Source organism: Falco punctatus (genome assembly GCF_963210335.1).
Source record: "Falco punctatus genome assembly, contig: scaffold_46, whole genome shotgun sequence".
In the NCBI taxonomy this organism is placed as follows: Eukaryota; Metazoa; Chordata; class Aves; order Falconiformes; family Falconidae; genus Falco; species Falco punctatus.
Window position 1 is genome coordinate 186,292 of NW_027660143.1, and position 13,672 is coordinate 199,963.

Below are 13,672 nucleotides of genomic sequence, written 5' to 3' on the forward strand. Positions count from 1 at the left end.
TTTAATACGAACCCCAAGATGAATACCGTGAGGGGCCATGGGCACAAACTGAAACACAGAGGGTCGGGGCTGAACATCAGGAAATGCTTCTTTCCGATCAGGGTGACTGGGCACTGGCACAGGCTGCCCATGGAGGCTCCATCCTGGGAGATACTCAAAAGCCAGCATGGTCCTGGGCAACCAGCTCTGGGTGGTCTTCCCTGAGCAGGGGAGCTAGAACGGATGACCTCCAGAGGTCCCTTCCAACCTCACCCATTCTGTGGTTCTGTGATCCAAAACAAACATACCAAACCCACCACATAACTCTCTTGGCACTGCTACACACTCACAGTAATGGTAAACCTAAGGCGCATAAGGTGACAGCAACGTAAAGTGCCCTGTCCTCCAGCATGACCACTGGTAAAGATTTCACTTTATCGGCAGAAACAGTCACGGCATCTGGACTGAAGCAGCAGGCTCAAATCACATCAAACGATGTCCTAAGCATTAAAGTAACACTGGAAACATGAACAACACATAGGGTGAAAGGATTAAGCAGAACCAAGGGAATGCTTTTGTTAAAACACAGAACATCAGTGGAGAAAAAATAATGCTTCTACCTTAATAAGAATCATTCTGACAATTCCGTCACGCTCAAGAATCAAGGTGAGCCATTCTGCTAGTCAGAAAAAAACAGGTGTGCTTCTTATGGTGAGTGCAAAATAAAACACCTATGCATCAATAAACCAACAGGCAAGTGCAATGTGCTTGACATCCATTTAATAGAATTCACATTCGGACTGCAATAAACACATTTTCACATCTGAACTGTGGGATGAGAAACTATAGACGCGCTATGTAAACAAAGTCCTTTCCGGAGCTTTTTTCCCAGCATTTTGTTCAAATCAGGTAATTTTTGGTTAAAACATCACGGTACTCCTGTACTGCCCTGCAAAGGGGATCCTGGTCAACGTGGATACTTCTTGAAGATCCATCGGAAAATACCATGGGAAAAGCTCCAGCAGATCCAGCCTCAAGTTCAGCAGTGGCTAGGGAGAAGAGAAACAAGATTCCAGTGTTGCTTTTACACTAGACAGGGCCAAATCAGTCACTATGAAAACATCATGGATAACTGGAGAGACTATAATCCAGAAAGAGATTTAAAAACTTCCAAGGGATCGTAACAATCAAAGGGCTACGCACAAAGGAAGAAACAATCTTTTTCCACATTTGCTTACCAGTCAACAGTATTTCTAAAGCCAGTGAAAGAAATTCTATAGGCTACACAGCGAACATCTTCAGGGAATCCACAAATGACTCCTGCTTACACCAGTGCTAAACTAAGCCCCCCTGCAGATCTCTCGAACCTCCAGTATCTGTTTTCCTTGAATGTTCAAAGCAGTGATTTATTGGAACTCTACTCCTAAAAACCAGCTTCTGCCTTCTCTGTGACAAACTTAAAAAGAATCCGCCGGTGAAAACGCAAACACCTTTGCAATGCAGTCAGGCCAGGACAAGTCTCCTAGCCTGGCACTTTCTTTGAGGGGCGTCTTTGTAACTCACCCTTGCAAAACCCTCTTTCCTCCACAAAAACACATACTCAATGACAGCAAGCCCACCTTTACTGTTCTTCTCCAGCCACATTTTTCAGACAAGGTCCTGAAACCAAACGCACTCTATGACACCTAGCAGATGCACAGTCAGGTTCAAAATGCACACGGATGAAATGCAACAGCTTTGTGTCCATTCGGACACAGGGAACGAGCTGTGAAGCTACAGCTGAACACTCTCTGTATTACTAAAAGCATGCAGGAACAGAAGGAAATTCTCGCAGGGGCCACCTGCTTTGAAATAGCACCAGTCACTGCAAAGCAAAGCAGTGACTCTGGAGGAACGACTACCCTGAAACAGGTGGAATTCCGCTTTCGACACCTGGCCTCATATTATAGAGCATGTTTCATGCTATGTGTTAAAAGCATTCAACTCATCTTATGTTTGCCTAAGTGCTACTAAATCATTTTTTCCTAAAGAAAGGGTATCTTTCATCACTGATTATATTTTTCTTGCTTATTCAAAAAAGACTGCAACATAAGCTACAAATACAAGCAATGAATAAGAAATAGCAAAAAACCAAGGTCCAACAGCAGAGAATGTGCACGGTATGATTTAGTGCGGAATGCAACTGATGCACATGGAAGAAGCAGTGATGGCTGAAGTCTATAAACATCTTCTCTCAGGGCTTCTTTTATGTTTGATGTTTGTGCTCAAGGATTCACTCTAGAAAAACGTGACTTCAGCTTAAGCCAAGTGCACCCGTGTAGAGGAAGTGGGTTAGTTTTCTCTGCACTTGTCTTTTTCAGGCAACTGCATAACATTCTACACAATCTTTTGGTAAGCTGGAAGTTTTCACATTCAAGTCTAAATTGGAAAGCTAGCAGAAAAACCTCCCTGTGCTTAGCACAGGAACTTCACAGCTTTCAAGCCATTATGTTCAAGAGTAGGAACACTTCTCTTTTTCCTTAAAAATGCCCCTAACATAGTGACACATTACCTTGTTTAAGTTCTTTAGCGATTTTTTCATCTAGTTCCTGCCATACCTAGAATTATACAGAAAATACAGTTAATATTTTAACAGTTACGTTTTTCTAATATTAAACTTCTAAAACATTCTTAAAATCCACACATAATGAGAGAAAACCTAAAAATATAATTCCAAATAGACACATCTTGGTTTGGGGTTTGATTTCTGCTGAAGAGAAACTTTTGGTCAGTCGGGCTGCAGCTGCCTCATTGCTCAGCAACGTTAACAAAACAATTTGTAACTCACCAGCTGGATTATTACTGGGCATTTAACAAAATACACAGGAAGAAAGCAAGAAAGCCTAGCGCAGTTATTGCAGTGAAGGTATGGCTGAAGTTTATCATCAAACACACAAACAGAATGTCAGCTACATGCCGAGATAGGTACAAATGCCACCCACAGGGACAAATCAGCCAGTTGAGGCTGGCTTCTGCAACTTCACAGAGAGAAGAGCTGCACCAGCAGCTGCTGCAGGATTGACATACACCATTTGTATAGAAAAAAGCGTGCGCCAATATTCTTCTTTTCTCCACCTTAAGATGGGAAATTGAAAGAGCTCCTACAGATGATGCCAAAACTTCTTTATTGTTATTGCAAATACCACGACACGCATTTATAAAAACATAAAAGCACACACAATTTTTTCTTGCAAACTGTGTACTAAGAAAAGATAACCACAGCTACAGCTTCTACGCAGCGAGTGCTGTGGGGTTTATTATGTAGCTGGAATCAGCCTGGATCACTACAAAGGAGCACTTACGCCTCTTCTCCCCTAGAAAGTGGGTATTGTTACCAATTAAGTTATTTTCACTTATGATTCTGCCTTCAGAAGCCTTCACAAGAAGGAATCACATCTCTTAATTTAAGAGTCACAGTCCAAGCGCTATATGCTGCTGTTTACATTTGATGATACCTGCTACTCCTACATTTTTTCCATCAAATTTGTGACACACAGAAGTGAATTTCCAAACAGATATCATACAGCTTCCAGGGCTACGATGGCCATGAAGATGCTGCAGGGCTTGGACCTCGTGAGCTATATGGAGAGGCTGAGAGCTGCAACTTGTTTCTTTACTGGAGAACAGGAAAACTCAGAGGGACCTTATCTATGTGTATAAATACCTGGTGGGGGGAGTACAGAAGATGGAGCCAGACTCTTCTCAGCAGTGCCAAGCAAAAGAACAAGAGGAATAGGCACAAATCCAGATAGAGGAAATTTTAACACAAGGATTTTTACAATTATTATTTTTAAAAAAATTGTAAGCATGGACAGACACTGGAACAAGTTGCCAGAAAAGGTTGTGGAGTGTCCATCCTTGGAGATGTATAACACCTGGCTGACAGAACAGTGACAAAACCTGCTGTGGCTGACCCTGCTTTGAGCAGGGGTGATGCTGGACTAGACCATCTCTAGAGGCCCCTTCCCCTCACTCATTCTGCAACTCTCTTGATTTTAGTACTGAATTCCTGGGGGAAGGAGCATTTATTTTATGAAATGAGCAGACCCACCTAGCAGCATAACAACAACAAGAAGAATGGAAACACTGCACAGGGTACTCAACAGGACACAGAGAGCAAGAGCTTCAGGAAGGAAACCACTCTGCTTACCCTCACAAGAGGAGCAGTAACAGGCAGTAACTGCAAGGGTCAAAGGAGCGGGGCTGTAAACCAGCAAAGCGGAGGGAAGGGCTCTCTCTCCAGGAACACAGGGAAAGCTGGGACCACATTCACCAGATCCTGCAGGAGAAGCACCACTCCGTGATACTTCATTGAAATACTCTGTGCCAACAGAGCTGCATGAACAATGGAAAAGGACCCCCCAAATCTCGAATTGTTTTCAAGCAGGTACAAGCAGAAGCAAAATTCCGGGGAGAAAGGATCCCCTAACTCCTGAGACGAGACACAGGTAACAGAAAAAAGCAGGAAAACTAATGCCTAGACCAAAATACGGCCCAAACCCAGGACCAATCCCAAGCAAAGTCGTAGTAGTTAAAGGTGTTAGAAGAAACCACTTTCCCTGGTTTCCTGAGTCTTCACAATGACTAGAAGGTCCACAGGACCCTCTGCAACATGTACAAATCAATCAAGAGAAGAAAAAGGTCTTGTTTTCCTCTTATCCATTCCGTCAATGTCTTTGTGATTCTCATCCATGTCTGAGGGAAGAGAAATAGGTGGAAATAAAGCCAACACACTGATTTCTGAAAAGGGAATGAATGAAGAGCCAGGCAAAATACACCTCCGAGGACCTTAACTTGCCTCCACTTTTCTCCTTCCCCCCAAACCCCTGGGCAAGGCATCACAGCTGAGTGTCCCAAACCTCCTGAGCAGGTACTTCTCACCTCACTGCACATCTCTTCAGGCGGTAACACACCAGGTGTTCATTTGCAGCAGGCACCTTCTCAACAGTTCTTTTTCAGAAAGTGGTGTTGACTTACTACTTATCCACACAGGCTGCTTTAGCACAGAGTAAGCTGGATCCTGTAAGACTCCGTGAGATGATGCTCCGAGTCTGGAGTACCGTACTGTTCTGAAGTTGAGTTCCTAGACACAACTGCTGCGACCACCAAGAACTTTTTGTATATCAGAAGTGGCAAGGAGGGTAAACCAGCCTACTCCTAGAGCTCAAAGTTCCATTATAACAGATTAAATCCATAGACTATCATCTCACAGATGGTTAACTACCACAGAAGCCATTGCATTACATCTCACAGATGGTTAACTACCACAGAAGCCATTGCATTACAAATACATAAAGCAGAGAAGTCCCCTGCAGCAGTCATTCTTTCACTTGGACAAACTAAAGTTCAAAATATGTGCAGTGTTAGGAAAATGTGAATACATCAGTAAGTTTTAATCAAAACCTAACAGCATAAACAGCATTTCCAGTATAAAATACCATCCCAACATTAAACAATGCTGGCTGCAAACCTTGCCATGTATCTGGCTGCAGAGAAGAGAGATGGACAGATTTTTGATGAAGGAGCTAAAGAAGAAAGAAAAACGGCCTGAAGTTCACAGGTCTTCAGTGAGAAACAAGAACGTGGCCTACATGTAAATGAAGCAAGTAAAAAAGCTAACAACAAAGACTGCTACAAGAGTGCAGAAAGCCAAATCAGAAATGGAACAGAAATTGGAAGATGAAGTAGGAAGCAGACATTTCCCTTCCCACATTAAACTGGTTTCATTTATCCACTGATTCACCCTGGTTGCAGAGTTCACTGTTCTTGTCTGTCAAGACACCCATGTTCATTTTCACCAGCCTTTGGCACAGCTCTGAGGATTTAAGCTTGACATTTGTTAAACCTAACAACAGGACTCCAGTCCCAAAACCTCCTTGCAGCACTTGCAGGAGACATTCCTTGCCTTAGTCTATGGACTAAGGGAGCAGGTCTGAAAAACTGAATTGCTAGTTGCTACAGTCACTGTCTAATTACATGCACAGAATTTGTCAAGTACTTGTAATTTATTCCACATTACTGAGGCTCTAATACAAATAAAAACCACCAAAAAACCCCAAAGACATTGCATGTGATTGGGATTCTACTGGTTAATAAGCTTGTGCCAATATGAACTTCTTTTGTATTTTTAAAGATCCTTTTGCACTTCAAGGTTATTCATTTCTGTAGCGTATATATTTGATAAAGGGGAAGGGGCTATACTGTAATGGAACACATTTCTTTATGCTTTTTTAAGAATAACACGCTCATTTTTTTGCTGAACTTGTGACATGACCATCTTCAACATGTACGGCTCTATGTGTAATCACTGATAGTCATGCCTCATGTTTAGGAAAACGGTGCAATCTTTCAAGCCTTTAAACACCAAATTCCTTCGTTAAGTCTAAAGGAGAAACTGTGTCCACTTGCTACTGGAGCACTTCTTCCTCTTGTCAGCATCATTTACCAGGTTTTCTTCCAACAGCTGCCGGACCAATGATTACCGTCATTTTGAATAATAGCAGTGTGAACTATTTTCACCTCTTTGCCCCTGAAGCTATTTCAAAGCTTCTGCACAAACAAAATTTACACAAACATCTTCCTCTTCAGAATGGCTGGCATGTTCCCTACTTCCAATAGCCTTTCTCACCTTGAGGAAGCTACTACAAGGAACACCAAATCTGCAGAGAGCTTTGACTAAAAAAAGAAGCCTCAAAGGACTGCCTGAGGCACACTGCAATTTCAGCTTCTTAACTCCCCGTCATTTAGAGCTTCAGTGGCAGAAGCATTTGTCATCTCCAGCCAAGGCAGCACTGCGCATCCTGAATTTAAAGGCAAGGCAAATTCTGTAGAAAGGAACCAGGTTAGTGGGAAAACAAAACTGAGGCATAACTGAAGTAAACAGTGAAGAAAAGGCTTAGAGTCAGAGAAATTCTTCTGTTTTGAAACAGTCTGGTGAACAGACAGAATACCAGGCAGCACAACCAGCAAAGCATTTCAAAACAGACTAAAACTATAATCTCTGATTTCTTCCCTCATGCTCCAACTTGCCTCCTGAATGGCACGGGACTCCTGCGGAAATGACAGCACAGACTGTGCATCTGGTGATTTTGCATTTGGAAACTGATTGAGATTTGCCACCCATTATTGTATGCAGAGGGATACATGCAGTTTTTCCCTTTTGTTACTTCCCGACTTCAAAGTCTTACGTTCCAATTCAATCCTCTTTTCTCAGATGCATGTTATGCACATGACATACTGCACCCGACTGAGAACAATTAAGCCCGCAGTTCTAAGTGAAATACTCACCTAGTCCTCCAGCAACTACTGCACCTCTGAGAACTCAGTTCCTTTCTTCTGAAGGACTCCAGAGAAGATCAGGTTTTAAGACTTCCCTGAATACACTGAACGTCAGGTGACTTGAGGCTACAAGCAGTGCCACTACAACTAGTCTCAGTTGTTCCCTAACTGGTGATTACAGGAAGAAATATCATAAAGAGATGTGCAGCTGGATTTAGTAACAGGGAGGTTATTCTTTTTTTCCTGTTTCTTCTTCAAAAAAAGAAACCACAACTGTTAAACCCTTTTCTTTTAAACTAGGACAGCTTTTTTCCTAGAAGTGGGATGGTTTCCTCCTTTGCCTTTTTCTTCTTGTAACATCTCGCTCCCATCTCTCTCTCTTTTTTCCCTGCCCTCACGTGCTCCCTGCTCCCTGTCCCTCTTGTTCCCTTGTCCTGGCTTTCTCCTTACTTCAGCTTTGCAGTGGATCCCTGAATTTCGCCTCCTTTCTGCTGCTTGCGTGCAGAATAATCCCTGCAGGTGGTACAGTACTAATTGCCTCCCACGTTCTTTAGGTAGTGTTTTGTCCGCCCCTCTGACACAAAAAACACATTCACAATGATACAGAAAAGTTCATCTCTTAACTGCCGCTGCTACGCATTACCTACACACTGCTTTGTCTATTTTTGTTTTGTTGTTTGGTTTGGTTTTTTCTTTTTCTTAAACCAGGTGCAGTATGTAGACACGTTATTTTAAATGGATTCTTTCCAGTGTAGGTGGGACCACTGAACCAGGGTAAGGCTTAAAAGTGACCGAATGCTTCTCACATTCATTCAACAACAGAATATGCGAGGGACAGACACTGACTGAACAGGCAAGCTTGCCCATGCCTCAGTCCTATGCTAGGTGGGAAACGGATAACAACGACTGACATCTGTTTCCAACTCTCATGATATCACGTTTACCATTCTGTGAGGGATGTGCTATCATGCTGACTGCTAATTACAGGGCATATTTTGACCAGAGGTACGCAGAGGTTGCAGCTTTTTACCAAATTAGAAAGCTCTGTAGACTTCCTGAGGAGCAGTTACATATAACACCACATAGCAGGACCCACAAAATCAAATGCCTCCTATGCACAGCATACGTCCCGCACTCAAGTGAGAAGTTACATGTCCTGTTCATACCATCCTAGTTTTGAAGCATCCCTTTGTTGGTATTGTACTAAAACAAGTTCTGGTGAAGAAACTGCTAGCATGAACATCAGTGAAGGAGGAAAAGGTGTCTCAAACAAAGATGTCTGATGGGATTTTGCACTCATCATAAAGTTAGCTGTTTTAAAAAAGGTCATCCACAGAATGGCTTGGGTTGGAAGGGACCTTAAAGATCATCCAGTTCCAAGCCCCCTGCCATGGGCAGGGACACCTTCCACTAGACCGGGTTGCTCCAAGCCCCACCCAGCCTGGCCTTGAGCACTGCCAGGGATGGGGCATCCGCATTAAATTTTACTGAAGAGCTTATTTGGGAGCTTCCTATGCCACAGTATTCTTCATCACAGTTTCTCTTGCAAAAGAGAACTTGCAAAAAAACCCAAAACTGTTACGCAGTTCATCGTTTAGAACTCAGTATTTTTTGGTCTTTGAGCACTTCTGGAGATTTGTATAACCCTGATGACCAGAAGTCTTCGTTTCTACCACCTAGTTGTGTACTGTTTTGATGAGCAATTTGGTTTAGCGTATTAGAGCATATGGTTTGGAACTAGAAATGGATTCTAACTTTAGACTGAAAAGCACAACCTTGCTTACAGATACTCTTCAACACTAGTTGAGAACAGTATTTAAAAACGCTTACCTTAGCCACATAGGCTTCAACTCTGTTTCTTGATGGTAACGTATTCACGGTTGGGGTTAGGAAGCTTCCTCCTAGATTTAGACTTCTATTCAGTGCCAGATTGTTGCTAATATGTCCCAGTTCAGTTGAATACAGAACTGGACCACTGACAGCGCTGCTTGCTATTAAAGGTTTGCTTCTATGGCACTCCTGAAGGAGCTTAGCGTTGGCTTCTGCTCGTCTCTCATTAGCTCTGAAACATTCAGAAGCATACAAAGAATTATCTTTGGTAATAACACCTCCGCAAAGTTACCCTCCAGGTCTTTGACTATTATTTGACTTCTGAAAGTGGAAGGGATTAAGAGAGTCCAAAAAAACCGTCCATAATTTGATCTGAGGTTTTTTGAAGAGCCTATTTCTAGGTAGCCACACTACCTGCAAGAAGCAGCAAGAGTTAACCAATACTTTGGACTTCTCAGCATTAAGGCCTCAAAGCAGTCTGTGCACACCGTGTGTTTACATAGCTCTTCCTGAAAGGTACATCACCTGCATAAGAACTCTGGGCTACCCTTCCTTTCCCAAAGAAAGCTGAAACCTATGACATGCGGCTAAAATGGAAGCCAAAAGATTTTTGTTGTTCTTCTTCATAGCATCAAATGCCGTTCTCTGAAGGGCCTATCCTTATTCAAGCAGTAAAGGACATGACATTATCTTTTCTGCCATACTTAGAGTAAGAAGAGGAGATTAGAGACTGGCAAAAAGGCTGCCTGTTAAAACAAACTCAACTTCAAAAATATCCTATTAACGCCCATGATCGGTGGTGTTACTGCTGGAACACTGAAGAGAAATGAAGATAGTTCCAATGAACAGGGGGGAGCCTTAAGGTACTTTCATCACAAATATGCTATCTTACGCATAATGCTGACCAGATGTAGAAAAGGTATTTAACGAAGAAAACTGCTTGAGGAAGAAGTAGTATCTTATTATCACCCCAAAAATGCATGGACTTACCCTTCCAGTTTATTTCCTAGGCATCTTCCATTTTTAACTTCCTCCAGATACAGGTCTTTGTACTTTTCCGCTTCTGCCTGTGCGGATTCTTTTTGAAAAATACTGTCTCGTTGGGTATTTTTTATCCTGTCCAATTCACGTTCGAGGTCTCCAATTCTGTGTTCTAGCTGGTTTGTCAGCAAAGCATGACGACTGGCTCTGATTTGTTCTAATCTGTCCTGGGAGGCTGCCTGCATCTGAAGTAGACACACACTTTCAACCACCGCAAAGAAAAAGAGAACTCTCCTCGCCAGTCAATTGCGTGCACCCAATTTCAAGGGCCCAGCTCTATTCAGCGAGGCAACTGTGCCTCCTCACTGCCATCAGCGACCAGGGCAGAACCCTGGAACTACCACACCAAATGATTCTTTTCATTCAGAAAGAACCCCCATCTTAGCACTATTACTCATCAAAGCTACTGAAGGAAGAACGCTATCTCTGTAGGACAGGGCATAGCATTCCTCAAAGAAATTATGGAGATGCCGCACCCCCAGCCCCCACCCTGCAGCTTTGGTGACTTCTTTTCTGAGCGTTGACCCTTGTGCAATGACTAAGGAAGATGTGTATGCCTGGCTGTGACAACTCTAAGTTGCAATACCCATTCAAGGATAAACAATGAGAACAGACCAGTGGACAGTGATACCCCTCCAACAACTGCAAAATGAAAATCTACCTTGGCAAGTTTTTGATTCAGGGCCTGCAGGCACACTGCACGCACATGAAAGCATCTTGCCCAACCATATTCCCTTCTCCCACTGCCCTTCAGGAAAAACAGAAGTACAGCGTAACACATGGAATCAGGCACCACCCCCTGCCCCTATAAAATGACAACCAAAACAGAAGTCTATAACAGACACACATAAGAAATTAACTTACCTGCAAAATCAGATTGACTTCTTGCAGTTTTTGTCTTATTTCTTGTTCAGCTCACTCTTCCACCTCTTTTGTATTGTTCTATTTGGCTGCGATCCACCGTGTTAGTCTCCATATGGTGTCTGAGATTAGCCACCTCTTCTTTCAGCTGGCTTTTGCTCTTTTCCAGTTTTTCATGGCTCCCACGCATGGTGGACAACTCTCGCAAATCATGATTTTGTGCTTCTAGCTGCATGCCTTTTTTAGACTCTATCTCCAGCTGCTGGGAAAGTTCATCAACCTGTAGACAGGAAAGGGGAAAAAAACAGGGAACTCAGAGGGATCTAAAATTAGTCAAATCTGTGAAAATTGGTAAAGGAGTTGGCCATCAAGACTATTTATCATCTGCTAATTCAGTGTTAAAACAAAAGTGAAACCAGGCTCTTCTTTTAAAACAAGAACAGCTTTCACATCATTTCTGACAGCATTCCTCAGGTTCCCATCCTTCCTCAGTTCTGCAGTGGGTCACAGACCAAGAGGTACCAAACCAGCAGCATTACACCCGCAGGGCTAGGCTGAAAAGCACTAGGGCTATTCTTCTGCGAGATGTTCATACGATCATAGGAAATCAAACACACCCATACCCAGTTACATCACAGCCACATTCTGGTTTCATCAGAAAAAAACCCATGTATCATGCTTCAGAGGAACTGTCACATGCTGTCACACGGTCAAAGCTTCGTCACAGAACTGACAAGGCAAGAAACAGATACCCTTTCCTTCCATTACGCTAATAGATCTGGAAGTAGTAGTTCAGAACACCACTTTTGCAGCAGTGGTGGCAGAAGACAGTCTCTTTAGGTCAAAGCTACGGTTTGTTTTCAAAAGATTTCCAGGAAATATCAGAGTTCCCATAGGTCCCAATGGTCAACTACAGCTTCTATCCCCTTCTTTCCCCCTCCAGAAACATCCATCGTCTATACCTATTAACCATAAAACATGATATCCCATCATCTTTTATTTTTAAAAAAGAGGGGGAAACCACCAGAGTCAACACTTGAAAGTCTCTAAAATACGTAGAAACTTTACACTTATTTAAAATTGCCCAAACGTAATTCCATTCCCTGTCATTCAAAATAACTCTTCCAACAGGAACAAAAATATGCTGCTAACCTGTGAACTACAAGTGAGCCACTCTCAAGGCAGTTGACTCGTTCTACAATAATATCTTCTAAAAAGGAGCATAACTTTGAAACACAGCTATCTCAGTAATGAGCGGAGAAGCAGCTAAAAGGTTCCATGCTACCGAACAGCCAGAGCAACCTCAAAAGCATTTGTGGGTCTCCATGACAAGGGAAAGACGGACTGAGTCAGCTACTAGTAAGCAACAAGTTACAGGGTTTTTTCCGCATCACCTCACACTGCATCGTGCCCTGGGAAGCAAAGACACCATTCCGAAAAGCAAACCCCCACCTGCCTCCTGCTCAACTCGTGCCCGAGACAGGCTTCAGGGGGTGACCTTGGGCAAGGCCAACTGCACAGAGTTGTTCCGAGTGATGGTGGCGTTACTCCCCTCTCTTCCGAGAGGGAATGCATCCGTCGGAGCCCGACGATGCTGCCACGGCCTCAAGCTGCAGCCAGGCCTGTGCTGGGCCTTCACTGCTCTCAGCCCTGGCCCTCACCCATGGACGTGACGTCCCAGTAGGACTGCAGACCTGCCCATCCCTATGGACCAGCCCGGTGATCTGCACTCTTGGAGGACTCTGCTTACTGTCCCCAGAACTGTCCCCAGAACTCTTCTGCTCTTCTTGGTGAGGGCCTGTGGGGCTGATCCCTGGCCTGTGTGGTCACAGACCCTGCCAGCCTTGCTGTGGCTCTTGCTTTGCCCTTCCTCTGCAGGACAGCCTACCCCTGATGTGCCCTCGCAGATACTGCTGTGTACGTAACACTTCCATCTTTACCCCTAAGAGCTACATCAGTATTACAGTCGCCTACTACTGTGACCATAGAAGGAACATCAAAAACCAGCCAAATAATTTCAGAAATACAGCCAAGAAAAAAGTAGTCAAAATCAACAACATGAAAAGAAGTATAAAGAACGAACAAAGGTTACAAAAGAAAAACCACCACAATAACCCAAAAAAAATAAAGCTCACCTTTGTTCTTAATCTGCCAATTTCATTGACCATTTCAGAATACCTGTTCTTCGCTTCTCCCTGCAAATTCAGCTGGGACAGTCCCCCTCTCGCCTCATACACCCTTAGTTCCTTCGTAGCTCTGCTCAGCAGCCTCTTCAACCTGCACAGCAAACTAGTCATGAAAACAATGAAGCAAAAAGGAACAAAACTGGACTTTTTCACAGACTCTCATGTAAACAGCACAGACACAGCTTGCTTTATCTTTAATGTACTTGACACACCAGGAATTACCAGGAAAAAACAGTATTCCTGTGCCACATACACTTGGAGAGTCCAGATTTCACCTGAAAAGAGGAATGAAAGACTCCCTTTTTCCCAGGAGAACTGCAGGGCAACCGGCATCTGCAGTTGTTTTGGCAGCTATTGAAAACTAGGGGCTGGTGTACAGAAGTACCTTGCAAGAACTAACACGAGGCTGGCATCTGCTCACAGTTAGGTACACCTATTTTTACACTAAAGTTTAATAA

The 13,672-nt window shown here is 43.4% G+C and overlaps 1 protein-coding gene across 1 annotated transcript; it reads right to left on the minus strand.

The window, feature by feature from the left end:
• Positions 1–642: 642 nt before the first annotated feature.
• LOC308057826 (ankyrin repeat domain-containing protein 26-like) lies at positions 643–11,078 on the minus strand. Its single transcript, XM_080411863.1, has 6 exons — positions 11,032–11,078; positions 10,829–10,915; positions 10,117–10,352; positions 9,127–9,358; positions 2,531–2,576; positions 643–1,028 (listed from the first exon to the last, which is right to left on the minus strand). Exons 3-6 carry the CDS (start codon positions 10,350–10,352, stop codon positions 880–882), a joined length of 663 nt encoding a protein of 220 aa, XP_080267989.1. The 5' UTR covers positions 10,829–10,915; positions 11,032–11,078; the 3' UTR covers positions 643–879.
• Positions 11,079–13,672: the final 2,594 nt, after the last annotated feature.

Bases quoted from the DNA above. Each gene is read 5' to 3' on its own strand.
- LOC308057826 (XM_080411863.1), bottom strand. From the start codon at position 10,352: ATGCAGGCAGCCTCCCAGGACAGATTAGAACAAATCAGAGCCAGTCGT. The intron at 9,359-10,116 runs GTAAGTCCATGC...TGAATGTTTCAG, and splicing joins CTAGGAAATAAACTGGAAGG to AGCTAATGAGAGACGAGCAG. The intron at 2,577-9,126 runs GTAAGCGTTTTT...GTATAATTCTAG, and splicing joins TTGAAGCCTATGTGGCTAAG to GTATGGCAGGAACTAGATGA.